Source organism: Oryx dammah, unplaced genomic scaffold (assembly GCF_014754425.2).
Source record: "Oryx dammah isolate SB20612 unplaced genomic scaffold, SCBI_Odam_1.1 HiC_scaffold_2, whole genome shotgun sequence".
Taxonomy (NCBI): Eukaryota; Metazoa; Chordata; class Mammalia; order Artiodactyla; family Bovidae; genus Oryx; species Oryx dammah.
In genome coordinates this window covers 38,896,573-38,908,662 of record NW_024070186.1, presented here as the reverse complement: position 1 = coordinate 38,908,662, position 12,090 = coordinate 38,896,573, and the positions used below count along the sequence as shown (strand labels likewise).

The 12,090-nt window shown below is 40.0% G+C and overlaps 1 protein-coding gene across 1 annotated transcript; it reads left to right on the top strand.

Moving 5' to 3' along the window:
* The first annotated feature begins 2,474 nt into the window (after window positions 1–2,474).
* Window positions 2,475–11,725, top strand: COMMD2 (COMM domain containing 2). Its single transcript, XM_040234642.1, has 5 exons — window positions 2,475–2,693; window positions 2,789–2,866; window positions 3,498–3,580; window positions 6,512–6,685; window positions 9,292–11,725. Exons 1-5 carry the CDS (start codon window positions 2,627–2,629, stop codon window positions 9,487–9,489), a joined length of 600 nt encoding a protein of 199 aa, XP_040090576.1. The 5' UTR covers window positions 2,475–2,626; the 3' UTR covers window positions 9,490–11,725.
* Window positions 11,726–12,090: the final 365 nt, after the last annotated feature.

Sequence of the window (12,090 nt, the reverse complement as noted above, 5' to 3'; positions counted from 1 at the left end):
TGCCAGAAAGTCACTGTATACATTATCCTAGCAAGTTCTAACTCCCAGGTTGGTTTCCCCAGCTATAACTTGGCTTTTTGACCACCTTCCTTGACCACCCCATTCTGTTCATCCTTATTTCCCATCTTTACCCTCAACCCCCATCATCTCTCCTGCTGAAGTCCCTGAGATCACAGAGAAGAAATGCTATATTATATTGGCATAATAGTATACCTATTTGTAAATTCATTTCAGCATTCCTTATTCCCTCTATAATGGACATTCTCTCCATAATGTATGAATAAAATCTTCAGAAAATGCCATTTTTGCTGCTCTGCAACATAGTCTAAGAGTGAGCGACTTCGCTTTCACTTTTCACTTTCATGCCTTGGAGAAGGAAATGGCAACCCACTCCAGTGTTCTTGCCTGGAGAATCCCAGGGATGGCAGAGCCTGGTGGGCTGCCGTCTGTGGGGTCGCACAGAGTCGGACACGACTAAAGTGACTTAGCAGCAGCAGCAGCTGCTGCAAATGCTGCTTTAAGACCTAACAAGTTTAAGGATCTGCCTTTCTGTGCCCCCACATAGGAAACAGAGAAGCTGGCATGCTGCAGTCCATGGGGAAGCAAAAAGTCAGACATGACTCAGTGACTGAACAACAACAATGGGAAACAATTTCAGTTTCAGTCACATGTAAGGGATGAGGGAGACACAGAGAGTAGAGCTGAAAAACATTTCCAATGTTCATATAGATATCTTGGAGTATATAGTTAGCTTTTTATCTATACCCTAGATATAACAACCATAGACATGAAATTTCTCTCTTTTCCCCCACCCTTTCCTCCACTAAGAGAGTGAGAATTGAGGAGTCATATTCTTATTAATAAGCTGTTTAATAGTCTCTTATAGTTGAACCACAGCAGGTGAGAAGAATGAGTTGCTAAAGGAACCAAATTCTCCCACGGCCCTTAACACATAAAAAATAAAGACAAGAATGGGTCATTGTCTTCCTCCTCATCTTTATCCTAATTTATAATCACTCACGGAACTTGTTACAAACCTCCATTTTTCAGGATGCTGGGCAGAATGATGGATTTCGGAGCAGGTGGTCAAGGGCTCTGACCTTCTTCCATCTCTGTCACTGGCTGATAACACAGTATCTGGAACTTTGGATTCTTCATGTACAAATGATGACCCGTGCTGTACAAATGGCCCATCTGTACAAACGATGGCATGGTTATTAAGATAAATCAAGTAAAATAATATATACAGAAGCTCTGTGCAAACTACTTAGCTCTAAAAAAAGTTAGTTTCAGTTGCTTGACCTGTCTCAGTTTACTTATCTCTACTGAGGACAATAAGGATACCTACCTCATAAGGTTCTTGTGAACTCTAAACAAATTAATAAACCTAAGAACAGTTCCTGACATCATCAGTTCAGTTCAGTTCAGTTCAGTCGCTCAGTCGTGTCCAACTCTGCGACCCCATGAACTGCAGCACGCCAGGCCTCTCTGTCCATCACCATCTCCCGGAGTTCACTCAGATTTACGTTCATCAAGTCAGTGATGCCATCCAGCCATCTCATCCTCTGTCGTCCCCTTTTCCTCCTGCCCCCAATCCCTCCCAGCATCAGAGTCTTTTCCAATGAGTCAACTCTTTGCATGAGGTGGCCAAAGTACTGGAGTTTCAGCTTTAGCATCAGTCCTTCCAATGAACACCCAGGACTGATCTCCTCTACAACGGACTGGTTGGATCTCCTTGCAGTCCAAGGGACTCTCAAGAGTCTTCTCCAACACCACAGTTCAAAAGCATCAGTTCTTTGGCTTCACAGTCCAACTCTCACATCCATACATGACCACTGGAAAAACCATAGCCTTGACTAGATGGACCTTTGTTGGCAAAGTAACGTCTCTGCTTTTCAATATACTATCCAGGTTGGTCATAACTTTCCTTCCAAGGAGTAAGCGTCTTTTAATTTCGTGGCTGCAGTCACCATCTGCAGTGATTTTGGAGCCCCCCAAAATAAAGTCTGACACTGTTTCCACTGTTTCCCCATTTATTTCCCATGGAGTGATGGGACCGGATGCCATGATCTTCGTTTTCTGAATGTTGAGCTTTAAGCCAACTATTTTACTCCCCTCTTTCACTTTCATCAAGAGGCTTTTTAGTTCCTCTTCACTTTCTGCCATAAGGGTGGTGTCATCTGCATATCTGAGGTTATTGATATTTCTCCTGGCAATCTTGATTCCAGCTTGTGCTTCTTCCAGCCCAGCGTTTCTCATTATGTACTCTGCATATGAGTTAAATAAGCAGCGTGACAATATACAGCCTTGACACAGTGCTTCATAAATGTTAGCCACTAACATTATTAACGTAAGCTCCGCAAGGGGGCGAGTCGAATTTTAAACTTCTTTTCATCTTCCTCAGAGCAAGGCATTCTGAGCCCCGCAGGCGACATCTGATTTACAAGTGAAGGATCTCCTTTTCTCAGGCTGCGCTTAGGAAGGCGTTTGAGTGTAGGGCGGCCTTCAGCCGGAACCCAAACCTCCGGGCGCTGAAGCGCCGGAGCCTCTTTATGCCTGGACTCAGGCCCCGGAAGTCGCGAGGGTGGGGTCGGCGCTGCCGAGTGAAATTGGCTACCTAGGGAAGATGCTGCTGGACCTGTCGGAGGAGCACAAGGAGCACCTGGCCTTCCTGCCGAAAGTGGACAGCGCGGGTTAGGGCGCGCGGCGGCGGGGGGTGGTTCCCTGCAGTCTGGGGAGGGGATCGGGGGAGCGCCTGGCGCTCAGGGTCTCCTGGCTTCCGTTGCAGTGGTCGCAGAGTTTGGGCGAATTGCGGTGGAGTTCCTGAGGCGAGGCTCGAACCCCAAGATCTACGAAGGCGCTGCCAGTAAGAAACGGGGAGGCACAGCTGTGCAATCTGCTCGGGGAAGTGTGTGGGGGCCGTTCTCTATCTCCCTGGAGAGGACGGGGTTCTTGGGACAAGGGTTGTTCCCCTCACCCCTCCCCCGCAACATTGTGGCAGAATAAATGCAGAAGGGCTCTTAAGTCAGGGCGCAGATCCTGCCCGTGCTCTAAATACTGAGTTTTTAAAAAAGCTTTTTTTAAAACTTGTGTTTTTTGGCGTGTAATGGACATAACACCATCTGCCAGATACATTTTGATGCTTACATGCGTCCAAGTGTGTGGAATAGTTCGGTGAACCCTAAATACGCAAGTGTTTGGCTGTTGTTCGTTGTTCAGACATCTGCTTTTGCTGAACTATTTTTCCCCCATGGACGAGGGGAGGTTTCCGATATTGTCTCTTCTGTTAGGCTTGAAGTAGCTGCGCGCTCAGGAGAGGGATATTACACCTGGTATTGTCTCCACGCATCTGTATTTTGTAAAGAAGGTTACATGGTGGGAAATAACTGAAGGCATTTGCCTGGGAATGGCTGATGAACAGGAGGTTATTACCAAAATTATTTTTTATTGCAGTGTTCGAAAACATGGAGTAATGGGTAATATTTACTCTTTTTCAGGAAAACTCAGCGTGAGTAGTGACACTATCCAGCATGGTGTGGAAGGCTTAATATACCTCCTCACTGAAAGTTCAAAGCTCATGGTAAGGGCTTTTGTGGGCAGTTTTGTATTACCAGGACCTTAAGGAGGTTCAGTATACTCTATGTATCAGTCCTGGTAGGATCTCCTCATTTCAGTAATGTTGTTAGTGATTTATAATTGATTGAGTGAAGCCATGCGTACATAATCTGACTATAAGGTGACCTGCTGGCACGAATGCCTCTTGTTAGTATAAATTAGAATTGCCTGTAATTCCACATGTTACTGTGTGTATCCTAAGAAGAGAGAGAATGAAATGATTTAACTTTTTGTGTATTAGCAGTATCTAGCTTGTTGGAGAATTGAGAAAACTGGGCATTTTAGCAGTTCTTTTTGTATTTTAATAAAGTATTTTTTTCCTTTTTTCCCCACATTTTCCCCTTTCTAATACTGGCTGAGAATCTTGTACCAGTTGTTGTTTCTCCATGCTCTTAATAGAAAAAATATTTGAAAAATTACAGCTGGCTACATGGGACTTCCTAGATGGTGCTAGTGGTAAAGAACCCACCTGCCGATGCAGGAGACATAAGAAACTCAGGTTCAATCCCTGGGTCAGGAAGATGCCCTGGAGGAGGGCATGGCAATCCACTCCAGTTTTCTTGCCTGGAGAATCCCATGGACAGAGGAGCCTGGTGGGCTACAGTCCATGGGGTCCCAAAGAATCCAACAGGATTGAAATGACTTCACTCACATACACAAACACACACATACACACACACAGCTTAATTTATATATTGTCCATTCTACTGTTTCTCAGACTTACCTTTTAGTGAGAATGTTGTGTGACCCTTTTAAACCAAATTTCTGGTTCCTGTCTCAAAGCTGTTGAATCAGGTTTTCCAGAAGGGGGGCTTGAGAATATTTTTCCAAGGTGCTTTAAATCATTCTTAAGATCAGGTAAATTTGGGAAACTACCCTAAAGGCTTAGCATTTTGATAACACATCCTCACGCTGGAAGTGATGAAAGAGTGTGGCTTATTGAGTTATGGTGTTTCACCCTAATAACTAGGGTGAAATAATTAGATTATTTGAGTGGTTAACTGCATAAAAATATATTTTATAGATTCCTTTTGTCAGACTTCCTAAAATGTTACACTTAGAGGTGTTCCGCAGCAAATGCTCTGTCACACAAATGTGTTCCATTAGTTGATACGGGAACTCATCTTTGCTTGCCGAGGTGATCTTTTCTGGCCCTCTTCAGAGCTTTCCTGGCTGCTCTCCTCCTCGCAATCGATCTCTAGCCTCTTGCTCTTCGATTTAGTCGAGTTGAATCTTCTGACAGACTACCTGATGTGATTGGTCAACAAACCTAACCCACCCGGCCCCAAAGACTATAAGCCCTCCTCACCGGCATTGAGCCCATTTGATTTATTCAGTTCTATATTCCTAGCATGGGACCTATCCCATAGTAGGATCTCAGGAAATACTTGCTACAGGGACAAGATAACCCAAGCCTGTGCTATTACAGAAACAAGTCTAATGAGTGACATCCCCTCCCAAAAAGGGTGGCATGCAGAAACTGGAAAAGAGCAAGGAAAGTAGAGTATTAAAGTGGCTGAGGTAAATATAATAAAGGGAAGAGAAACAAAAAAGCTGTGCTTCCTCTACTTTTTCTCCGCCTGTTTATCCCTCCTCATGTTGGTCATCAATCAGGGAGTAAAAGCAAGCCTGCTATTGGCCGTTTCCTTTTTTCCTATTGAGAGTCAGCGCCGGTGTTAGGGTCGCTTGGTCCCTACTAATGTTGTTCCATTGGACAGCCAAAATCTGTGACTCCACGTCCTTCTCTCCCACTCCCTTTGGTGACCAAATACATGACTTTGTGTGTCCAGTCAGCATCTGATATCCCACTAAGATTTACCTAAACCGTTTTCTTCCACCTACCCCCTGCCTCTGGCAGCCACCAATCTGTTCTCTGTATCTGTGAGCTTTGTGGGGTTTTTTTTGTGTTTTGTTTGTCTTAGATTTGACATGTAAGAGAGATCATACAGTGTTTCTTTTTCTGTCTGACTTAATTCACTTAGCATAATGCCCTCAAGTTCCATCCATGTTGTTGCAAATGGCAAGATTCCTTTTTTTTTTTAATGGATGGGTAATATTCCACTGTGTATATATGCCACAACTTCTCTATGCATTCATCCTTCAATGGATACTTAGTTTGTTTTCATGTTTTATCCACTGTAAATAGATGCTTCAGTGAACACGGGGGTGCATATGTCTGTTGGAATTTGTGTTTTTGTTTTTTGGGGATAAATATCCAGAAGTAGAATTGCTAGATCATATGGTAGTTCTATTTTTAGGTTTTTGAAGAACCTCCATACTGTTTTCCATAGTGACTGCACCAATTTATGTTCCTTCCAACAGTGTGCAAGAGTTCCCTTTTCCCCACAGCCTTACCAACACTTGTTTCTTGTCATTTTGATACTAGCCATTCCAGTGGCTGTGAAGTGCTATCTCGTCATTTGGATTTCCATTTTCCTGGTGATGAGTGATGATGAACATCTTTTCATGTGCATGTTGGCCTTCTACATGTGTTCTTTGGAACCTATGAATTCAGATCTTCTGCCCATTTTAAAATCAGATTATTTATGGGTTTATTTACTTACTTATTTATTTTGCTATTGTGTATCAGATACGTGATTTGCAGATTTTTCTTTCATTCAGTAGGTTGCCTTTTCATTTTGTTGATGCTCTCCTTTGCTGTGCAGAAACCTTTTATCTGAAGTAGTCCCACTAGTTTGTTTTTGCTTTTGTTGCTTATTTTTATTTTTATGTATCAGAAACTCAGAATTTGGAATAGTGGACAGGGGTTGCCTTTTACTAAGGAGTGTTGTTTCTTTTACTAGACAGAATAGAATTCATATTTTTTGTGTGTATATCCAGTATTTCAGCATTTATTAGACACAAATAAATTTTGATAAACTTGATTCGTTTTTAGATTTCTGAACTGGATTTCCAAGACTCTGTTTTTGTTCTGGGATTTCCTGAAGAATTGAACAAATTGTTGCTTCAGCTTTATCTAGACAACAGAAAGGAGATCAGAACTATCCTAAGTGAATTGGCACCAGACCTTCCCAGTTACCACAGCCTTGAATGGAGACTGGATGTACAGGTATGACTTTAAAAAAAAAATCTGACATAGAATATAAGATTTATTTTAGGCTTATGTCTTCACATTTATTGTATTCTTTACCACCTTAACCAAATTCTGGTTTGAAATTTCAGTTTTTTAATGTCCATTTTTAGACCATTTCACAAATAGTTCATTTTCTTTTTTTTTCCTAACCACACCACAAGACTTGTGGGATTTTTTAGTTCCCCAACCAAGGATTGAACCCAGGCTCTTGGCAGTGAGAGTGCTGGGTTCTAACCACTGGACTGTCGGGGAATTCCCCATTTTCTTATGTTTTTAATATGTTTACATTGGTTTAATTTGTGAAGTTTGTAAGAAATAGGTTATTTTGGAAAAGCAGGTGGTTACCTATATTTTTAAAGTGGTGCTTAGCTTTTAGAAAACCTTTTTCTGTCTAAATAAAGCACATTTATAGAAAAGTACACAGGTCAGTATATAGCACAATGAATTATCATGTGGTAAAAACACCCATGAAACCAGCACCCATGATCAGCACCTCAGAAGCATCCTTCTTGCCTTCTACAAGTTACTTCCCCATCCTTCTTTTTCTAAGGTAACCAGCATCCTGACTTTTAATGCACAGATTATTTTTTTCTGCTCTTTAACATTCTATTCATGAGATGATTCAATGAATATTCTTCTATGTCTGCCTTCTTTTTATGAGGGTTGGGTTGTTTTTAAAGTCACGTACACAACCAAAAAGGAGTTTTCAGACATTGCATGCAGCCCTTTCTTAAGCAGTGACAGATAAGCTAGTTAAGAGATGTTTATTGAATGCCATCCAATCACTGATTAGGGCTGTGCTGAATGCTTTGGGAACCAGAATTGTAAGATACTTTCTCAGCTGGAAAAGATATTTTTTGTTTAGTGATATTAGATGTCTCAACATAACTAGTGATTAAAGATAGTTATGAAATAAGGTTCTGGAGAGGAAAAAAGAATATAATTGTATAAATAAAGGTTCTTCTGAGTATTTCAGAAAAGCTGTATCTCAGGTAGTTCAGTGTACACTGGCATGTTCCAGAAAAGCATCAATAAAAGAAGGGTAAATTTCAGAAAAAAGAAATGAATGGAGATAATCAGGGTAATATTATTGAGAGAGGAGACAGCATAAGTTGTAAAGACCCATGTGAATCTGAGAATGAACAAATGAATATGTGGGATAGCTCCCTAGTTCCCAAACTTGATTGCACATTGAAATGACCTAGGGAGCTTTAAAAACATTCTGATATCTGTGTTCTTCCCCAGAGGTTCTGATTTATTGGTACAGAGTTTTACCTGGGCATCAGGATATTTTAAAGCTCCCTTGTCACCCAGGTAATTCTAATGTGTAATAACATTTGTAAACCGCTCTAATAGTAGATTCTTCTGATTTGAGTGGTCTGAGTAGGTTACAGAAATTCAGCTAGACAAGCTTAGCAATTGTATCCCAGTGTGCTGAGTGCTTGAATATATATTAACACAGGAGAAGGTATAAAGCAGATTATAGGTTCCTTGAAGGCATATGCAACTTGCTTTTTTGATTAAACATTTTCTTTTTAGGTTTATTGACAGTTCAGATTGCTGTAGTTTACTTCTCTTCCCCGTCATTTAGTAAGCATTTCATTGTATGAATATTCTCAATTTATCCATTCTGTTGGTAAAGAATATTTGAGATATGTCTAGCTTTTGGCTCTTGGAAACGAATACTATTATGAATATGTGTATATGTGTAAGAGTTTACGGTATGTACCTTGGAGTGGAATTGCTGGTAATTTTATCTGTTTTCCAAAGTAATTCTCTCATCACTCTCACCAGCATCGGATAAGTTACCAAGTCATTACCATCACTTTGCAGTGCTCCTTATGGGCAGGTTTCTAATTCTTGCCAGTCTGATAAACAGCATGATTTTATTGGCTATTTTCTAATAAAGTTGAACGTATTTCCTGTGTTTATTTGTATTACTTTTGCGAAGTGCTTTCATAGATCTTCTGAACAATTTTCTTGGTTTTGTGGGGGTTTTATTGAATCAGAACACTTCTTCATACATTCTTGATACTTTTTTTTGGTTTTATGTGTTACAAAGTATCTCTTCTCAGGTTGTGGCTTGTTTATTTCCACTATTTTTAGATATCTTTCCAAGAAGTTTTAATAATTTTAATGTATTTCAGTTTATCAGTTTTTTATTTATGAGTTTTGTTTTTATAACCCTTGCATGCTTCCCTGGTGGCTCAGATGGTAAAGCGTCTGCCTGCAATGCAGGAGACCCGGATTCGATTCCTGGGTCGGGAAGATCCCCTGGAGAAGGAAATGGCAATCCACTCCAGCCCTCTTGCCTGGAAAATCCCATGGACGGAGGAGCCTGATAGGCTGCAGTCCATGGGGTCCAAAGAGTCGGACACGACTGAGCGACTCCACTTTCACTTTCACTGTATGACTACCTATACATCGTAGTTTTTTTTCCCAAAGATTTTAAAGTTTACTGTTCATTTTGAAGTCTGTGATTTATCTGAAATTCAGTTTTTGTGTATGGTATAATGTCACTATTCATATGTTCAGCATGATTGTTAAATAGTTATTATGCTCTTATTCCTTTTAAAACTAAGCTTGCAAGCAGAAGCCTCAGGCAACAGATTAAACCATCAGTGACTATAAAGCTCCACCTTAATCAGAATGGAGATCACAACACTCAAGTTCTGCAGACAGACCCAGCCACCCTGCTCCACTTGGTTCAGCAGTTGGAACAAGCCTTGGAGGAGATGAAAACAAACCACTGTAGGAGAGTCGTGCGCAATATCAAGTAGTCCCAATTTGTTTTCTTCCTCCTGAATCACTTGTGAATTGATGATACGCAGTAGTTATTTTTCAAAACAATTTTTTAAGTTGATAGTGATAAATACATAGAGATTTCATAAAATTTCTTTTCCTGTGTCAAGATACTGAGGTCATGATCACAGGCTAGGTGAAGTTTCGTTCTCGGTGCTAAATATGGTCAGTTTCTTGAGTTAAGATGTAGTTTGTATCGTAAATGTGTAAATAGGATTGAATCAACTGAAAGTGAATCTATACTGTTCAAATCCTCTGTGTATATAAATGACTATATTTTTTTGATGCTTTTCATGACTAGTGTTATTATTTTCCTCCTTATTGATCTAAACTTAAAAATAAAGTTCACCGTGTAATTCTATTACTATTCATAGTATTTCTAGACAGTTTAATGTTTTTGACTTTAAAGTACACCATGATGTTAATAGCCACAGAATAGTGGGAAGTGAATATGAATTTTTAAAATGCCACATTTTTTTAGGCAGTTATGTATTTTATTTGCCTGTGAATATACCAAGTACTTACCTTGTTGCTTAAGTTTAAGTTGCCATGCTAATAAGTTTAAATAGTACTCAAATTTGTGTGAATATATTGTAGTTTATCAAGGATTAATTTTTTCCCCTATTACCAAACATCTAAGAGACACACCGCCATTCAACATTTATAAACAATGGATGCAGGCAAATTGTAATCAGTTCTTAATTATCTAGATATAAATTACAGTCACTTTTTAAAATTCTGTTCGAATAAAGTGTAAAGAGGGCAAAGGGAGGCCATGTTTACTACTTTCTAGGCAAATTTCCCTTCTCCCTTAAACAAAAACTTGATTTTTGTTTTGTGTTGTTTTTAAGTGGGTGACTATAAGCTACTAGCCTGAAAAATTCAGATGCCGACATGTCAGGTCAGTGTCAGGGACACAGGAGGACTTAAGGAGGAACAGGCTTAAGGAGGAAGTTGCATGGAAGGGTGGAAAATGGGGTTCAGTCTTAAATATCTGTCCAGATCCTTATTCTGAGAATCTCATCCCACGTAGCAAACCAGGAAGGGCTTTAGAAACGTCAGACTCTAAGCAGTGCTCCAGGCTCTGTTGTTACTTTGGCCCCTAAGAGTTAGAGATTTCCAAGTCAAAGTGGCATCATGTTTCTTCTTTCTCTTAAGAGAGAGCCTAGTAGGAAACAGGCCAGTGGAAGAGAAGCACAATTGAAATTGCCACCCATCATCCCCTTGTAGGCATCTTTTTTCCCTACATGTATGGAAAAAACGTTATGCACTTGTAAAATAACTGTAAGCAAACTATACTCAGATCATTTTTAATTATAGTGATAACTTGATTAATGAAGCTTTCATGTTAACAACCTCACAAATAAGAGAAAACTTTACATATTACATGAAATTGTAGCATATGTCATCAGGTTAAAAGCAACATGCCTGCCAAGCTTATACAATAAAGATAGCTCTGTGAGGCTTCTTATTTGTCCACATTGGGTGGAGATAAGCAGGGCCGACTCCAGCCGAAATTGCAATAATATCCTTGTGTCTTCTTAGGGCAACTTTTATTCTTCCTGTATATCCACTATTCTTATCCCAAGCAAAACAACAAAGCATGTGTTAGTCTCTTTTTTTTATTTGTATCAAACTCCCCTTGTCTTTTTATTACAGTTTATGGGGTTCTCATGGTAAATATACTAGGGTGGTTTGCTGTTCCCTTCTCCAGAGAAGAAGACGACGACAGAGGGTGAGATAGTTGGATGGCATCACTGATGCAATGGACATGAACTTGGGCAAACTCCAGGAGATGGTGGGGGACAGGGAGGCCTGACATGCTGCAGTCCATGGGGTCATGAAGAGTCAGACAAGACTTGGTGACTGAACAAAAACCCCTTGTCTCCAGTCTCTCTGCTTTGTTATTCTTTCTGATGTTCTTCTTTGCTTTTTTGGGCCAGAATGAGTTGGGAGCAGTCTTCCTTTTGAATCTGGGACTCACTTTTTTTTTTCCCCACAGAGCATCTAATGAGCCTCTTCCTTTTCTTGTTTGAACATTCCACACCCTTACCCACTCCTGTGCCTTGTTTGTTTTATGGCACATTAATTTTTTTGTAGTTTGTATATGAACATATTTTCTGCAGATGCTCTCCTGTATGACCAGTTTCTTGACTCTGGGATATGCCTTTCCATCTGTAACTATCTAAATGTTTATTAAAACATTTTGGATTACGAGTGTGTTTATTTTTTAGGATTTGCTGATTCATGTTTAGACTTAAGCATAATAGCTCTTAAGTCTCAAAGCCAGAATGGTAACATGTCATTTCTCTGAACAGCTCTGTGAATAGGGAATAATCAATATATGTAATTACAAAGTCTACATATACTTCACCCATTGGAAGTCTCCTTTGTGTTTCACAAATTTCCTTGAGTTTATTTTATTATTGATGTTTCCAAGCTTGAGTAAATGTAAAACAGCAAACTAGAAAGTGGTGTGGATACTATAAGAAGAAAACAGACTTTTGTGAAAACTGGAAAATGAGAACCTGATACGAAGGAAAGTTTGAAAAAGCATTAACAGTGTGTAAAGCAATATT